Source organism: Mus caroli, unplaced genomic scaffold (assembly GCF_978045245.1).
Source record: "Mus caroli unplaced genomic scaffold, Mus_caroli_1 scaffold_5, whole genome shotgun sequence".
Classification (NCBI taxonomy): Eukaryota; Metazoa; Chordata; class Mammalia; order Rodentia; family Muridae; genus Mus; species Mus caroli.
Window position 1 is genome coordinate 36,295,401 of NW_028227260.1, and position 15,772 is coordinate 36,311,172.

The following is a 15,772-nucleotide window of genomic DNA, read 5'->3' on the forward strand; positions in this document are numbered from 1 at the left end:
GTCTCTTGATGGGCATCATTACAAGGTATGTAACTTGACTAGTGTGACAACTGGTATAAAAAAAACAGGGATGTACAAATTTCTCTGGGGTATATTGCTTTGTGAGTATAGCAAAGACGTGGCATATTAAGTAATAGTTCAAGATTGGACCATCACTCATCTTCTTTTATAATTTCTCATTTTCATGTATTTCAACTTTATACACTAAAGTCAGGACTTCAACACTTGCATGATATACTAATAAAGAGAATTTGCCAGTGATATAACTGTAGATGGAAAGGTTGAATCCCCACCTCTTAACAGGAATAGGATTACTTAAGCTTAACTGTAATACATCTAAATGTCTACCACACTGATACCATATGCTAAGCTCAGCCTTTAATACCCTTTGCTCTTGAGAGATGAAACTCTTCTTTATATATCTATAGCCACTTCTGGTTCAAACCTCAAGCCTAAAATGGACATCTACAACTAATTGAGATATTCATGGTTTTTGTTTGTTTGTTTGTTTGTTTGTTTGTTCCTCTCTAGAGATATCCATGTTGAGTCACTTGTTTCTCTCCATTTAATATAAATTTAAATGCCCTATTGTCGCTTGTCATTATTTGGTATAATTCTAAGCTTTCCATTATTATTTATAGTCTTGCCTACTCTGAATACTTCTATTATTTTTTATTAATTTTTAGCTATAAAGAGCTATTTTTAATTTAAAATATATGTTTTAATATTGATAGTTAACACACAAAGTAATTTGTTTTGTTTTGGCATTTTCTTGTATATCTATCATTATATATTGTTCTATTTTGTTTCCCTTCCCCACTGCCCTCCTCTTTACCCCTGATTCCCATGGTTGATTCTCTGCCATCCCTGGAAAGCAATCCTCCTTCTGTTTCCTGTATTTTCCCCGTACCTCTTAAGCTCTCTTCACCATATTATGATCCCCCTTTTAACTTAATGATTTATACTCATACATGCACACATATGCACACGCATATACACAGCTATATATACATACATATAATTTTAAATCTAGATTCCACTTATTCCAGAAAACATGTAACATCTTTCATTTAGAATCTTGCTTATTTTACCTAGTATGATTTTCAGTCCATCCATTTTCCTGCAAATGTCATGATCTCATTTTCATTTCTAGCTTAGTGAGACTCCACTGTTTACATGTATTTTAAAGCATAGACAAACTTTGTTATCTATAAATGAATTTGATCCAAGTTCCCTCAGCAAGATATAATGTACTGTCTTACATCTTTTATCACCTGAAACATTTTAGTGTGAGGATTATAGTTTGTCCATACACACCTTATCTTCCTTGTTAAATTGTACTCTCCTTGAAGTTAAGAACTAGTCATTTCCAACATGTGTAACAGTTGTGTATATATAATGGAAAGAGTCAAGGTAAAACAAAGGTTTGTGTACCAGCTCCACCAAAGAAAACATGGTAGTTTATTTTAGTTTCGCTTGCTCCCAATTTCCTAACTCAGAATGTACAAAGTACTATTTACTGTATACATTTGTGTTAAGGTCCAAGGGTTTAACACAAAAAGATCCTCAATTATATTAATCTTTTTTCTTTAGAATATGTAACATGAAGCTAAGCATAATTAGTGTTAGTAAAACTAGATCATGTTGAAATATACAAAGGGAATGAGCTAAAGTATTAGTATGTAAAATTCAAAGGAAGATGTGGATGGGAAAAAATATAAGAAATCAGATTTGTTAGGAATCAGTGGAGAAAAGAGCTAAGATTTTGAACCTGGGCATATTATGGCATTTGATAAACAAAAATAGAACAAATCTCATTTGAGGAAATAAAGACAGCAAGTCTTAAGCAGTACTATTTTGAAGGAAAAAATATAGTGGAGTAAACATGGATTTATTAAGGAAAAGTGAAAACTCCCAAGAGTGGGAGAAGCTCCCAGATGGGGAATGACTATTTCTTCTTCAAGAAATTTTCCTTCAGTAGTGTTACTTTGCCACTAAAGGATTACCTGCCCAAAAATTTGTGACAGGCCACATGATATGATCTTCAAAGAGGCTCACTGCTAGTGTCCCTGTGCAGTCTTTTCTGCTTAGGTCAACTAATAGGCATGCCCAAGTTCTCAGGATTGTCCTGAGGTCTGAATCCAGTTACTTGAGGATGGATCTAGAGCCTGGGTCCAAAAAGATAGTCCTGGATCTTGGACTTGCACTAACCAGCCTAAAGACTGGGAATTTCAGTTCCTGAAGACTGAATAAGTAAATAAGGGCTTACTCTAGGTTGTGGAGCTCCAGGGGCCAGCCTGGGTACTGTTTATACAAGAGTGATGCTGGTAGATCTGTTGGGAGATGCCCAGAACTAAGAACTAGTGGGACACACCTGAGCAGTAATCTTCTAGAGCATGGCTGCACATTCTAGCATGGAGGGTGACCCTGCAGGTGTTAGCTGAGAGGTATATGGTCCTAGTTGGGACTGTTGCAAACTAACGTTTCTGTCTACAAGTACAAGCCTGTAGCTTGTATCCGCAATAGCTGGCTTAGAGGTTGGGGTGTAAGGTGGCTTGATGGACCAGGACTTAGAGGAATCAGCATAGTTGTCAGGCTAGCTGAAACCCAAGGCTGTTGGTGTCAGTCTGGTGCTGGGGAAGCTAGCTAGATATTAGAATAGCCTGGAAACTAAAATGATTGTACCTTTAGAGCTTGAGATTCCAGGTTCCAGACAGTTGCCAGAGCTGGCTTGGAGACCCAATCTGGAGACCCCTGCCTGAAGTCTGGAGCTTTGGGGAGCCTGCTAGGTGATAGCTTTTAACAAAGTATGTTCACTATTAGGGTTCAAAGTAAAACATAATTTTCATTACCTGCTTCTTCACTTATACATAAAAATAACTTTATTCTGTGCCATCTAGGATTTGAAAAGGGATGTTACAGGTTAAACAAAAGTTTCCATATTGTGGTATATAATATACTTTATTTATGAAATTCACCCAGGTACTGTAATCTACAGGCTGATTTCATCAGTTCCTGCAAAGGTATTTTATGAGTGAATAATTATTTGAATTGAGGTCCTACCATTGTGCTGATATCTATCCTTACCATATATAGAAAGTTCTACAGGCTTTTTACAAAACAAAAGTTATAGTGAATAAAATATTAAGTATTCATCTCTTGTCTGCCCCACTTTCAAGAGCTAAATATGTTTAAATTTAATCATTATTTTATACCATTATCATATTTATATAATTATAATTTTATAATATAAATATTATATAAATTTATATCATTCTGTAACTTTCTGTATCTATATCATTCTGTTATCATTCTGTAACTATTACATGATATAAATTTATATCATTCTGTAACTTTCTATGTGTATATGTATGTATATCATGTTAAAATTGTTAGAAATTGGGTATATTGTATTTTAATAAAACTTTTATTTATTTAGTCTATCAACCATGAAAGTATGTGTTATACAAACTTATTCATTTAGCCAAGTAATAAGCAAAAGTTTGATAATTTTGATTAATAACTAGTAGATAAACTAATAAACAAGGGCAACAGAATACTGTGAAGCTATTAAGGACATTAGATATAAATTTGGACCTAAAATGTAGATATAAAACTTTTTGGTATGTGCTATTTATTACAGACAGAGGCACTACAGCATAAATTTCCTGATGGTAGTAGATGAACATAACTTTATATATTTGGAGGGAAACTTATGTGAGAACTGTGTGTACAAGTTTGCTAGTATTTTTGAAACAGTAGGAGAGATTTGACCATCATAGACAATGATTTTTAGATAATACTGGGGCTGTATCTCAAAGTATATGACAGTCTTGCATAGATACCTTAGGATTTTCTTATATTTCTTATGGTTGTCTTCTGTTAAACAAAACATCAAAGGTATTTTTTAAATTCAGCCTTTCATTACTGATTCCTTAAATCACTTTTTGAAATTCATCAAATTACTTATATCCACTTAACTATTCCTTTAGAATGTTATTGCCTAGACTTAACCATTCTAAATTGGTAATTATTGTCATATTATACATTGTATGTGAGTGAGTGTGTGTGTGTGTGTGTGTTATGTGCATTTTGAATGGCGTATTTGAGGAAAAAGCTGTTACTACATACTCCCAAACATAAAAACTTGATTAATTCAAGTTTCATTGATATGATAGATTTTTTCTTTACTTTATTGATAGATCCCACGTGTGATGGACAAGAACAACCTGCGTATTTTACAGATAATTTTTGTAAACCATGTGGAGTGGTTCTACAGCATGAATCAGAAAGGATTTCACATTTTGAGGTCGGTTGAATGCAGTGGGAATAAGGATGAGAAATCACATTTTTAAGCCTATTAGTCAACTTCATATAAGTCATCTGGCTTGATTAGTATAAGAACATGAAACATGGTATCATTTCTGTTTGACAGATGAGAATATTGGCTCAGAAAAGGATAGTCACATACAAATAAAAGTTTAGGGAATCTAGGTTAAACACAATGATTTTTGACTGCAGAGTTTCTTCACACCATTCTGCCTCCCTTTGTATTCACTGTTACTATAGTAAATATGATGTATTAACAAGTTTGAGAGATACTATAGAACTCCTAGAGTTTTCCTTTATAATAAATGTAGACTATAAATTTGACTGCCAGCATCCTGTCATTGAGGTAAGAGAGGCTTATGAGATCCACCACTCCCAGATCTATTGACAAACAGTTGCTAGGAGACAGGAGATCGTGAGGCCTTATCACTCCCTGTGGATATATTAGCAATTACTGGTTGCTGGGGAAGAGAGATTTTTCTACAGTGGTGTAGTCCCTGATAAGGTGCTCACAGTCCCATAAGTATCCCTTACCCATCTTCATGTAAGCAATCCTAATGATGACCACTGTGTCACACATAAAAGGACATGGAAGTAGAAGGGGTAGTGAGCTGGAAAGAGATGGAATTAGCAGGCACTGGGGAAGAAACGAGACAATAATAGTAATATAACTGAATATATGCATGTATGAACATGTCATAATGAAACCCACTAAATATATGGCTAACATGATAATAAAACGTAAAAATACTGACTTTTAATTTGTAGAACCATCTCTATTTAAATTTTGACTGAGATTTGGCGTTTTTAAAGGAGTTTTAAACTCTTTCATAGTTCTTGCAGTCAAGGGTAGAGGCTATAGCTCTATATGACATTTGCCTAGCCTGTTCAAGGCCCAGGTCCCAATAGAAAAAGTTAATGCAAAGTGCTACAATTCGTGTCTCCTGCCCTCACATTCAGAGAGGTGGACATTTTAGGTGTCTCTGTTGTTAAATAAACAAAGTCATATCTTTTTGCAGAGTGAAATACATGCTCAAAATGTTAAGTTCTTTTTTCAAATGCATGGAGAACAAAACGAAGTGCCTGGTAGGAAAGTGAACATGCATGCTGGAAATTCTCAGGTGAGTTGTCTACGCTGCATGTCATACTTCTGAACTGTAAACTTTTGAATCTTTCAAAAGTATAAAAAAACATACTGTGCTTTTTACAGGTGTACTCGAGTGGAGAAGTCAACAGAGACAACTTTACTGGTCCGCACAACATGAGTTTTGACTCCCTAGCTGCTTCTCCATCTCACTATGTGGGAAAGGGCCATTCTCCAACTGAGAACCAGTCACTGGAAGAACATGGCCAAGAATCTCCATCCACACGCTCACCAAAGATGGGTAAGATTTTATTCATCTCTTTATCTCAGATCTCAGATGCCTAATATGTCTTTTTTTCCCCACACTGCCCCATCCTTTTTGGAGAGCAAACTTTTACTGCAGTTTAGACAACTTAGTTGTTCTTCTGCTTAGTAAGTGTCTTTCTGTGTCCTTGTCTGTAGAAATAATGGCTAACTAAATTTTAAGAAATATTATAACCACTATTCAGTTTACTAAATCCAAATATAAGCATGTGATTGCTACATGTTATGACTAATAATAAGCAGCTACAGAAATCAAAAACCTCAGATTTTAAAATTATGTTTCCCCCTTGTCATCATTTTTTGATGTACTATGATCTAAAACTTTGCCTCACTTGTCTGTTCAGATCAATGTCTTCACTATAATATAGCTGTATACTGTACTCCATATAGTGGATGGTGTGTTTATACCCATAAGCTTTAAGAAACTAAATTGCTGAATCACTTCCAGTCCTAATAATACATTGTTTTATTTCCATAAATATGAAGTGCCAGTGAATAGTGAGAGTATTCTAAATCCAAAAAGTGCAGAGAATTATAGAACATTGCCTCTTTGTTCCTTCTAGTAACATTCAAATGAACAAAGGAGGGAGCACTCACTGAATTGCCTGAACTGGCAGAGTACATTTTGGAAAACATAGCTCATATTTTCAAAAACTTGCATGCTACCACAAAAATGATGACCGATCAGCTGGAATAATTGAGCACACTCATAAGAGCCTTAACACAATGTCCATTAGGCATTCATTCCTGGAAAAAAATCAGCATTTATGTCATATATCATGTAGATATGACATGTCAGTCATATAGCATATAAATATTGTCCAGAGAAAAGTCATTACCTCTGCAAAGTATTAGAATTTATTTTTTTCTTAATACGCTAAAATATTATTGTTCTTTAAATTTATCCTAGTCTCTCAAATTGCCATGTATCTATTGGCTTGAAGAGGGACAGATTCATTGTGCCTTACAAGAGAATCCATTTTGCAAATGACTTATCTACAGTCCCCAAAATCATTTTATTGGCTTTAAGGAGGACAATAATTGAAAAGGACAGAAAAAAAAAACATATTGTTTCAAGTTATTTATTACTGAGAATCATTCTGATGTAAACATCACAAATCAAGACAGAACAGATGTGTTGTTCAAGAAAAATATCAATTTAGAAGTTGATGCAATCTGATTTACCCTGTGAGTTACAAAGACTCATCTTGAAATGTCTCCCATGCTTTTATTATTCCCATAAATGAATATGCTCAAACAATACTAGGTGTAAACTATTTCTCCAGTCCTATGTCTTTAGTGTGCAAACTAGGTCACATTTATCTCTCAAAAGAGCCTTTATGACAGATTGCTTTATTCTGAAGCCCTGTCCTGAGAAAAGTGGAAAGAATTTCTTTAATAATCCACAATGGATGCAGTTTTAATATGTGAACACATGTTGATAATTTTCCATTACAATTATTTCTACAGATAAACCCAATACTACTCCTGCACCTCCAACCTTCCTGAAGTCTGTTATTGTGAAGCCTCCTCCAGGTAGGAATAAAGACAGACTACCCCCTTGTCCTCTAGCATCCCTGTGGATCAAAATAATGTAAGCAGATATTGTAAGCTCTTTCCTCCTTCCTTAAATAATCTGCTAATGTCCCATAACATTATAGTAGGAACAAAAAGAAATGATACTAGAAAGACATTTATAGCTGAAGAGCAGAGAAATGTCTTCCACCAACATGAAATACAAATGACAAATACAAACAGCATTCTAATCTCTGTCAAAGGAAGTTTGTATTCTATAAAACATACTAGTTTGTTTATAAACCACTTTCTTTTATTAAAAAAAAACTGATAGTGTTCAAATAATCTAGTCCATTTACTTTGTTTTTTATAGGAAGTGATAGCCAGAAAGTCTTTTATGTCCCTTAATTTCAAAAATCACATATGAGTACATATGTGTGGTGTGGTCCCATGTTATTTTAAGGAAGTACTTCAGATCACTAAAATATATTGATATTCGTTTGAGGTATTAAGCTAGTAATTATTGGTAGTATAAATAGGAATATACTTTATTCTTCTTCCCTAAAGAAGAAAATATGTAAACCAGTTAATAATACCTCGTTGTAAAAGACTACAGATATGTTTTATGCACATATTTTGCTAACAAAGGAAATGAAACATCATAGTTCATAGATTTCTATGATCTTGATTGATAGATGTGGAAAGGTTAAAAAAAATGACCAGATGTCTTAGAGATAAGAAAGGGTAGCAAAACTTCAGGTCCAACATAGAGACTGGCCTTGGCTGGAGCAATATATCTATCTGCTTTCCATCCACATGCAAGCACCTTCGCACTGCTGCTGTGTCTCACTGCTCCTTCATCTTCTCTCGCCTACCTTCCTTTCCTCACCTCAGTGTATTTCACCTGTTCTTTCTAGATAGACTTTCTGCTCTCTGTGAAAGTGCTCGTTACTCTTGACTTCTTAAAATTCTATTCTTTTCATGCTCAATTCCTCATAGTCTTGTTCTTTTTTATTTCTGTTTGCTTTCTAACATCAGCTGTCCATTCATTGCCAAAATTTAGGTGTTCCCAGGTTTCATTATTGACCTGACTCTACAAACCCAATTCTGTGTATTCCCCTGGTTTTACCTGTCATCTGTATTCCTATAACCTTTCCATCAAACTTTAGATTACATATCAAAATGGTAGATCTTATTTCATGTGGACACCTCAGAGCCATTTTAAGTCAATACTCTTTCAACGTAAAAACCTATAGTTAACTGTCAGCTCCCCAATACCACATCATCCTCAGTTTCTAAAGCTAATAAAATGCCAAACTGTGACTGTCTTCTCTCCTGAATTGTTACTGTCCGTTTAACTCTGTCCCTACTCTTCCTACACTACCATAGGTCTTCACAGATTCCTAGAGCTTTGGTAATCGGACTGTGAGGTATGGACTGGCAGTGCTGGTATCTTTTGATAGCATATTGGCAAAAAGAATTCAGCCCTGCTTAAAAATCTAATTCACTTCTTCACACACACCCCGATGTAAAGCAGTGTTTATTTTGTTGGTGAAGAGCAAGCAATGAACCAGCAAGTACTGCAAAGTAATAGAGTATCACGTCATGTCAGATGAGGATACGTAGTATATGAAAAAGAGGGCACCTGGGAAAGCCAGGGAACCTTGAAGTTTACAAACATAAATATATAGTGCTCAAGATAAGTTCTACTTAATAAAAAAGTAATAGGCAAAGGCTGAAAGATGATGAGAGGATAAGTCCTGCTGGGAAGGAGAATGCCAGGCATGAGCCCTGAGATGAAAGCATGGTTGGTATTTACCAAGAGTAGTCCACAAGAGGCTACTGGCTCCTGCATAGTAAAGATGTGTACCGAAGTCATATGTAAGGCCTGTATGCTATTTAAGGATCTTGGTTTTACCCTACACTAGGGTCAGTGTAAAGACTAACTCTGAGTGTAAAGACCTTCAGGTAACTGAAGGGTAATTACAGAAAATATGTGCTAGCTTATGTGTTTTTTCCTAAAAGAAAATGATTTTTAAAACAGAGTTGTGGGCTGCAGAAATGGTTGCAGTCCTAAAAATTCTAGGGCTCCTCTTCCAGAGGATCTAGATTCCATTCACAACACTTACATGGCAGCTCACAACCACATTAATTCTAGTCCTGAGGGATCTGCTACCCTCTTCTGACCTACGCAGGAACCTAATTCACTTCTTTAGTAAGACACGTAAATGCTTCATACTTAAGAAAGTAGAAGACACGGAGTCATAGCCTTCTAAATATTTTGCCTTGCACTGGATTTGTCTCCACAAAAGCACTCTCAGTTTAATTATTGGAGTGTTTCATTGAAAATACAAATATTTCTATGACGGTGTCTTAACTGAATATTCGTCACTGTTTCTCCTGCTTCTGACTAAACTCATACTCAGTCTTAAACATGCTGGTGCTGCCTGGAAGCCTCTTTGCTACCCTCGGGGCTACTTTTCTGTGTGTCTCCTTACCTCTCTATGTGCTTTTTCTCCCATTTCAGTTTAAGGTCCTTAAGGGCAGTAATGTCATGTCAGTTTCTAGTGCTAGACATAAAAACCAGCATAGAATTGTTCATACCCCAGCAGAGTTTAGCTTAATCAATGAACTGCTACTGAATGTTTATCTCAAGTGCTTTTCCTTGGTACTATTTCAGTTTCCTACATAGTGTGGTTTGAAGTACTAAAACATTCTGTAGGGACATATAGTTTCATGTAGGATTTGAAAGCCTGATGATTTAAGTAAGCCTGAGTAGAAACAGTAGTTGATGTTAAGAGGAAACATTGGAAGAAATGTTGGATTGCCACTTGCTGGATATTTTTCCTACTGGTAAGCTGAGGGTATCCGAAATATGTGGTGTCTGAGGAAATTTGGACTGAGTCAAAATGAGAAGCGTTTGGACTGTTGTTGCTACTGTGGGAGATGACACTTTGAAATGTCAAGGTTATCAGAATGAGGGAGGAAGAATGTCTTAGTTGGCTTTTTCTGTGATAAACACCATGCCTAAAAAGCAACGCTGGGAGAAATGCTTACCATTTGCAGTTAACTGTGAAGGGGATTCAGGGCAGGAAGCCAGAGGCAATGACTGAAGGTGATACCATCAAGGAACATTGATTACTGGCTTGTTTGCCGTGGCTGACTCAGTCTGCTATCTTATAACAAATAGGACCACTTGTCCAAGGATGAAGCTTTCCACAATGGGCTGGGCCCTTCCACGTCTGTCATAAATCAAGGAAGTGCCCCATAGGCTTGCCCACAGTCAAATCTGATCAGTTTTCTCAGTTGAGGTTCCCTTATCCCAAATGAACCTAGCTTGTGCCAAGTTAACAAAAATCTTACCAGCAAAAAGAATTTTGATGAAGTTCTTATCTGATCGTGAGATCATCAGTATAATTTAGTCTACTTTTTGGAAGAAATCATTTTACACTAATCTCTGAAGCTAATGTTCAAATAATAGATGTGCCCTGTTGTAATTCCTGTCTCTCCAAGCAGTAAACATTTGAGCATTATGAAGACAGGTAGTTCAGCTAGAGCTAGTGGTTCATCTCTATAATGCCAGTACTAAGGAGCGAGAGGAAGAAACATTACTGTATACTATATGTTTGAGACTTTCCTGGACTACATAATGAATTCCATGCCAGGGAGGGCTGCATAGCAGAGCCCTTTCTCAAACAAGAACAACCAAAAGGAAGCCATCAACATTAAAAAAAAAAATTTATCTAGAGATAAGTTAGCTAATGTGAATTTCAGAGAAGAATAACAACAGAAATTCCATGTTACAAGTGAGCCAGTGTTTTTTGTTTTATTTTGTTTTTGTTTTTAAAGTAATTATGTAGCTATAGAGATAGCCCAGCAGGTAAGAGCCATGGCTGCTCTTACAGAGGATCTGGGTTCAATTTCCAGCATTTACACTGCAGCCCATGACCATCTATAACTCCATTTCCAAGGGATCTCAACACATACATTCTGGCCCCCCATGGGATTGTCACTGCATGTACATTTTACACAGAATACATGCAAGCAAAGCAGCCATTACCTAAAATTTTTAAAGGAAAAAGGCAACTTAACACAATATGACACTTTAATTAATCCACTATTTTCATTTTCCCTTGTCTATTATTGCTTTTATTCATCTGCTATTCTGTGAATACCTCTCCATATTTAACTTTCTCTTCATCATTATCACTGCTTGCTTCAGTTCCTAATCTAACTCAGCTTTTAAAGCTCAGGATCACTACAGTACTAATAGAGAACTAAAGTATATATGTATTTTTAAATATTGTGTTTGTTTTAGTTGTTTTACTAATTCTAGCTCCAATATTGCACTTAGATGCTTCAACTTTACCTGTAAGACTGTAAATCCAACTTAAATGGTAAAACCTTTGTCTTTGCCAGGATTACTGTTATTTATTAGGCATATTTATTTATTATATTTGAATCTCTAATTAACCACTTAATTCCCTATATGTTTTCTATAAGCAAGTATCATCAAATCTTGTCTTTCTCTTTTCCGTACATTCATTACATTTCTATTATCATCTCTTCACATGTTAACACTTGTGGAAACAGCAGTCTATGGCTGTCTTCTGCCTTTTAAAACCTTTGTATATGGTAATTAAAACTTAAAGTAAGTTTTTTTTAAAGATGCAAACAAAGTAAATGTATGTATAGAAGAGCTAAATAGGCTCAAGGAGAAGTTTCCAATATAAGGAGAATGTAGGAAACATTAGAGACAGGTTATAAGATTAGGGCGGGGTTATAAGATAGCTCATCAGGCAAAGATGCTTGTTGCTAAGCCTAACAACTTGAGTTGCATTTCTGAAACCCACATAGTTTAGGTAGAGAACTAACTCCTCAAAGTTGCCCTCTAACCTGCACATGTATACCATGACACATGCATACACATACATATATGCACACATCATATATATGCACACACAAAATATATTTTGAGTTCATTTTAAAATATTAGGCCAAGAAGTCTGACAACTGGGCCAGTTAATAGGCTTCCTATCTCTTCAGAAAATGTTTATGTATTTATACTTTCTCTCTTAGACTTATACACTATTCCAGAAAGTAGTAGTATCAGCATGTGGAAATCCAAGAGCTAAGGTAAAAGTATCCACACTGTAGTTCTGCAACTGTCTCTAGACTCTTGACATGTGACTAGCAACCCTTCTAAACTCTATATTTCCACTATTGGAATCTTAATACTGATAGAATTTGTGGAGAAACAAAGGAAGAAAAGCTAAACAGAAATCTTTGCAATAGCCTCTATAAATATTAAAGAAATACATAAATACCCAAGTTTAATGAGACTTTATAATCACAAAGAAGACTCAATAATCTAGGGAGAACTTCAATAGTGAATACATAGTAAAATTATCTAGAAAGTTTTCTTGGAAGTAGGAGAGTTCTTTTCCACAGCTGGAGACTAAGATTTTTTTGGGTCTCATGGGGAGGGGACTGGTATAATTATCCTAGAAAAAGATGCCACAGAAAAGCTACAAGCTAATGTAACATGAACATTTTCCAAGTGATTCTTTGTATAACCAGCATTGAAAACCATGAATCTAGAGAAAATTGGGAGTTTTGTTTATCCTGCATTACTTAGGAATACTCAGTATATATGCTGTCGACCAAGATCATCTACAGTTTGGTTTTCACACCTATAAAATAAAGATAGCAATAACTTCCCAGAAAAGGTTGCTATGAAGGCCCACACTTAACTGCCTAAGTAGTCCATTTAATAGACTTCACAGTTAAACATTGTTAAACCAGAGACTCACAATCCAAGCCAAAAACTTGATATAGGAAAATACATAGACAAGGAATTGGAAAATTTTTCCCTCAAACATCTCTTTCTTTCTTTCTTTCTTTCTTTCTTTCTTTCTTTCTTTCTTTCTTTCTTTCTTTCTTTCTTTCTTTCTTTCATCTATCTATCTATCTATCTATCTATCTATCTATCTATCTATCTATCTATCTATCATCTATCTATCTATCTATCTATCTATCTATCTATCTATCTATCTATCTCCTGGTCCACCCAACGACTGCTCTACATCCGATACCTCCTCCCTGTTTCCCTGTATCCACGAGGATATCCCCACCTCTACCCCCACCCCACCAAACCTCCCCACTCCCTGGGGCATCCAGTCCCTTGAGCATCTCTGACTGAACCCAGACCTGACAGTCCTCTGCTGTTTATTCATTGAGGGCCTCATATTAGCTGGTGTATGCTGCCTGTTTGGTGATCCCGATCCCGTGTTTGAGAGATCTCAGGGGTCCAGGTTAATTGAGACTTCTGGTCCTCTCACAGGGTCGCCCTCCTCCTCAGCTTCTTCCAGCCTTTTCATAATTCAACTACAGGAGTCAGCTGCTTCTGTCCATTGATTGGGTGCAAATATCTGTATTTGTCTCTTTCAGCTACTTGTAGGGTCTTTCAGAGGGCAGTCATGATAGGCCCCTTTTTGTGAGCACTCCATCGCCTCAGTAATATTGTCAGACCTTGGGCCCTCCCCTTGAGCTGGATCGCACTTTAGGCCTGATGCTGGGCCTTCTTTTCCTCAGGTTCCTCTCCATTTCCATCACTGCTGTTCTTTCAGAGAGGAACAGTTCTGGGCCAGAGTTTTGACTATGGGATGTCAACCTTGTCTTTCTGATGGAGGTGGGCTCTATAAGTTCCCTCTCCCCAGTGTAGGGCATTTCATCTGGAGGGTCCCCCAAACCTCATACCTCCCAGGGTTGCATGTTTCCATTCTTTCTTCTGGCCTTCAGGAATTTCAGTCCTTTTCCTACACCCAATACAAGATCATGTTTCCCTCTCTGCAACCCCCATTCCCTTTCCTTCCCAGATCCCTCCCTCTCCCCTTTGTGATTGCTTTCTTCTCCCTCCTAAGTGGGACTGAGGCATCCTCACTCGGGCCCTTCAACTTGTTGATCTTTTTGAGTTCTGTGGGCTATATCTTGTGTATTTGGTACTGTTTTGGTTAATATCCACTTGTTAGTAATTACATACAGTGCACATTCATTTGGGTCTGAGTTACCTCACTCGGGATGATATTTTCTAATTCCATCCATTTGCCTGCAAAACTCGGGATATCTTCATTCTTAATGGCTGAGTGGTATTCCATTGTATAAATGAACCACATTTTTCTGACATGGGACATCTAGGTTGTTTCCAGCTTCTGGCTATCACAAATAAGGCTGCTATGAACATAGTGCAACACATGCCTCTATAGCATGGTAGGGCACCTTTTGTGTATATTCGAAAGAGTGGTATTGCTGGATCTTCAGGTAGATCTATTTACAATTTTCTGAGCAACCTCCAGATTGATTTCCAGAGTGGATGTACCAGCTTGCAATCCCACCAGCAATGGAGGGGTGCTCCTCTTTCTCCACATCCTCTTCAACAAGTGTTGTCACCTGAGAATTTGATATTAGCCATTCTGATTGATGTAAGATAGAATCCCGGGTCATTTTGATTTGCATTTCTCTGATCACTAAGGACTTTGAACATATTTAGGTGCTTCTCAGCCTTTTGGGATTACTCTGTTGTGAATTCCTGGTTTAGTTCTATACCCCATTTTTTGATTGGGCTGTTTGTTTGTTTGTTGGTGGTTAACGTCTTAAGTTCTTCATATATATTGAATATTAGCCCTTTCTTGGATGTGGAGTTAGTGAAGATTTTGTCCCCAATCTGTAGGTTGCTGATTTGTCTTATTGGCTATTTCTTTTGACTTACAGAAGCTTTCCAGTTTCATGAGGTCCCATTTATCATTTATTTATCTTAGAGTGTGAGCCACTTGACTTCTGCTTAGGAACCACCAACCCCCCATTCCAATGAGTTCAAGACTCCCACTTTCTCTTCTATTAGATTCAGTGTGTCTGGTTTTATGTTGATGTCCTTGATCCACTTGGATTTGAGCTTTGTACAAGGTGATAAATATGGATCTATTTTTATTTTTCTACATATCAACAGCCAGTTAGATCAACATTATTTGTTGAAGATGCTTTCTTTTTTCCATTGTATATATTTGGCTTCTTTGTCAAAGATCAAGTGCCTGTAGTGTATGGTTTTATTTCTGGGTCTTCAATTCTATTCCATTGATCAACACGTCTGTCTCTGTACCAATAACATGCAGTTTTTTTTTATCACTATTGCTCTGTAGCAAAGCTTGAAGTCAGAGATGGTGATTTCCCAAGCCATTCTGTTATTGTTGACCATTGTTTTTGCTCTTCTGGATTTTTTACCTTTTGATGAACTTGAGAATTGTTCTTTCCATGTCCTTGGAGAATTGTGTTGGAGTTTTGATGGGGATTTCATTGAATCTGTAGATTGCCTTTGGTAGGATGGACATTTTTACTATGTTTTTTGTTTGTTTGTTCGTTTGTTTGTTTGTTTTTTGTTTTTTCAAGACAGGGTTTCTCAGTATAGACTTGGCTGTCCTGAAACTCACTCTGTAGACCAGGCTGGCCTCAAACTCAGAAATCCGC

At 36.5% G+C, this 15,772-nt stretch overlaps 1 protein-coding gene across 4 annotated transcripts in view; it reads left to right on the forward strand.

The window, feature by feature from the left end:
* Nucleotides 1-15,772, forward strand: part of Zmat1 (zinc finger matrin-type 1) — a 54,997-nt gene that overhangs the window by 28,485 nt on the left and 10,740 nt on the right. For 3 of the 4 annotated variants that reach the window (XM_085838021.1, XM_085838019.1, XM_021153635.3), the window contains exons 2-5: nucleotides 4,203-4,309; nucleotides 5,349-5,450; nucleotides 5,540-5,714; nucleotides 7,208-7,273. In XM_085838021.1, the coding sequence (XP_085694147.1) occupies nucleotides 4,203-4,309; nucleotides 5,349-5,450; nucleotides 5,540-5,714; nucleotides 7,208-7,273 (450 nt within the window). Of the gene's footprint in view, nucleotides 1-2,982; nucleotides 3,024-4,202; nucleotides 4,310-5,348; nucleotides 5,451-5,539; nucleotides 5,715-7,207; nucleotides 7,274-15,772 lie in introns of all 4 variants that reach the window. The other variant, XM_085838020.1, reaches the window with a different exon arrangement.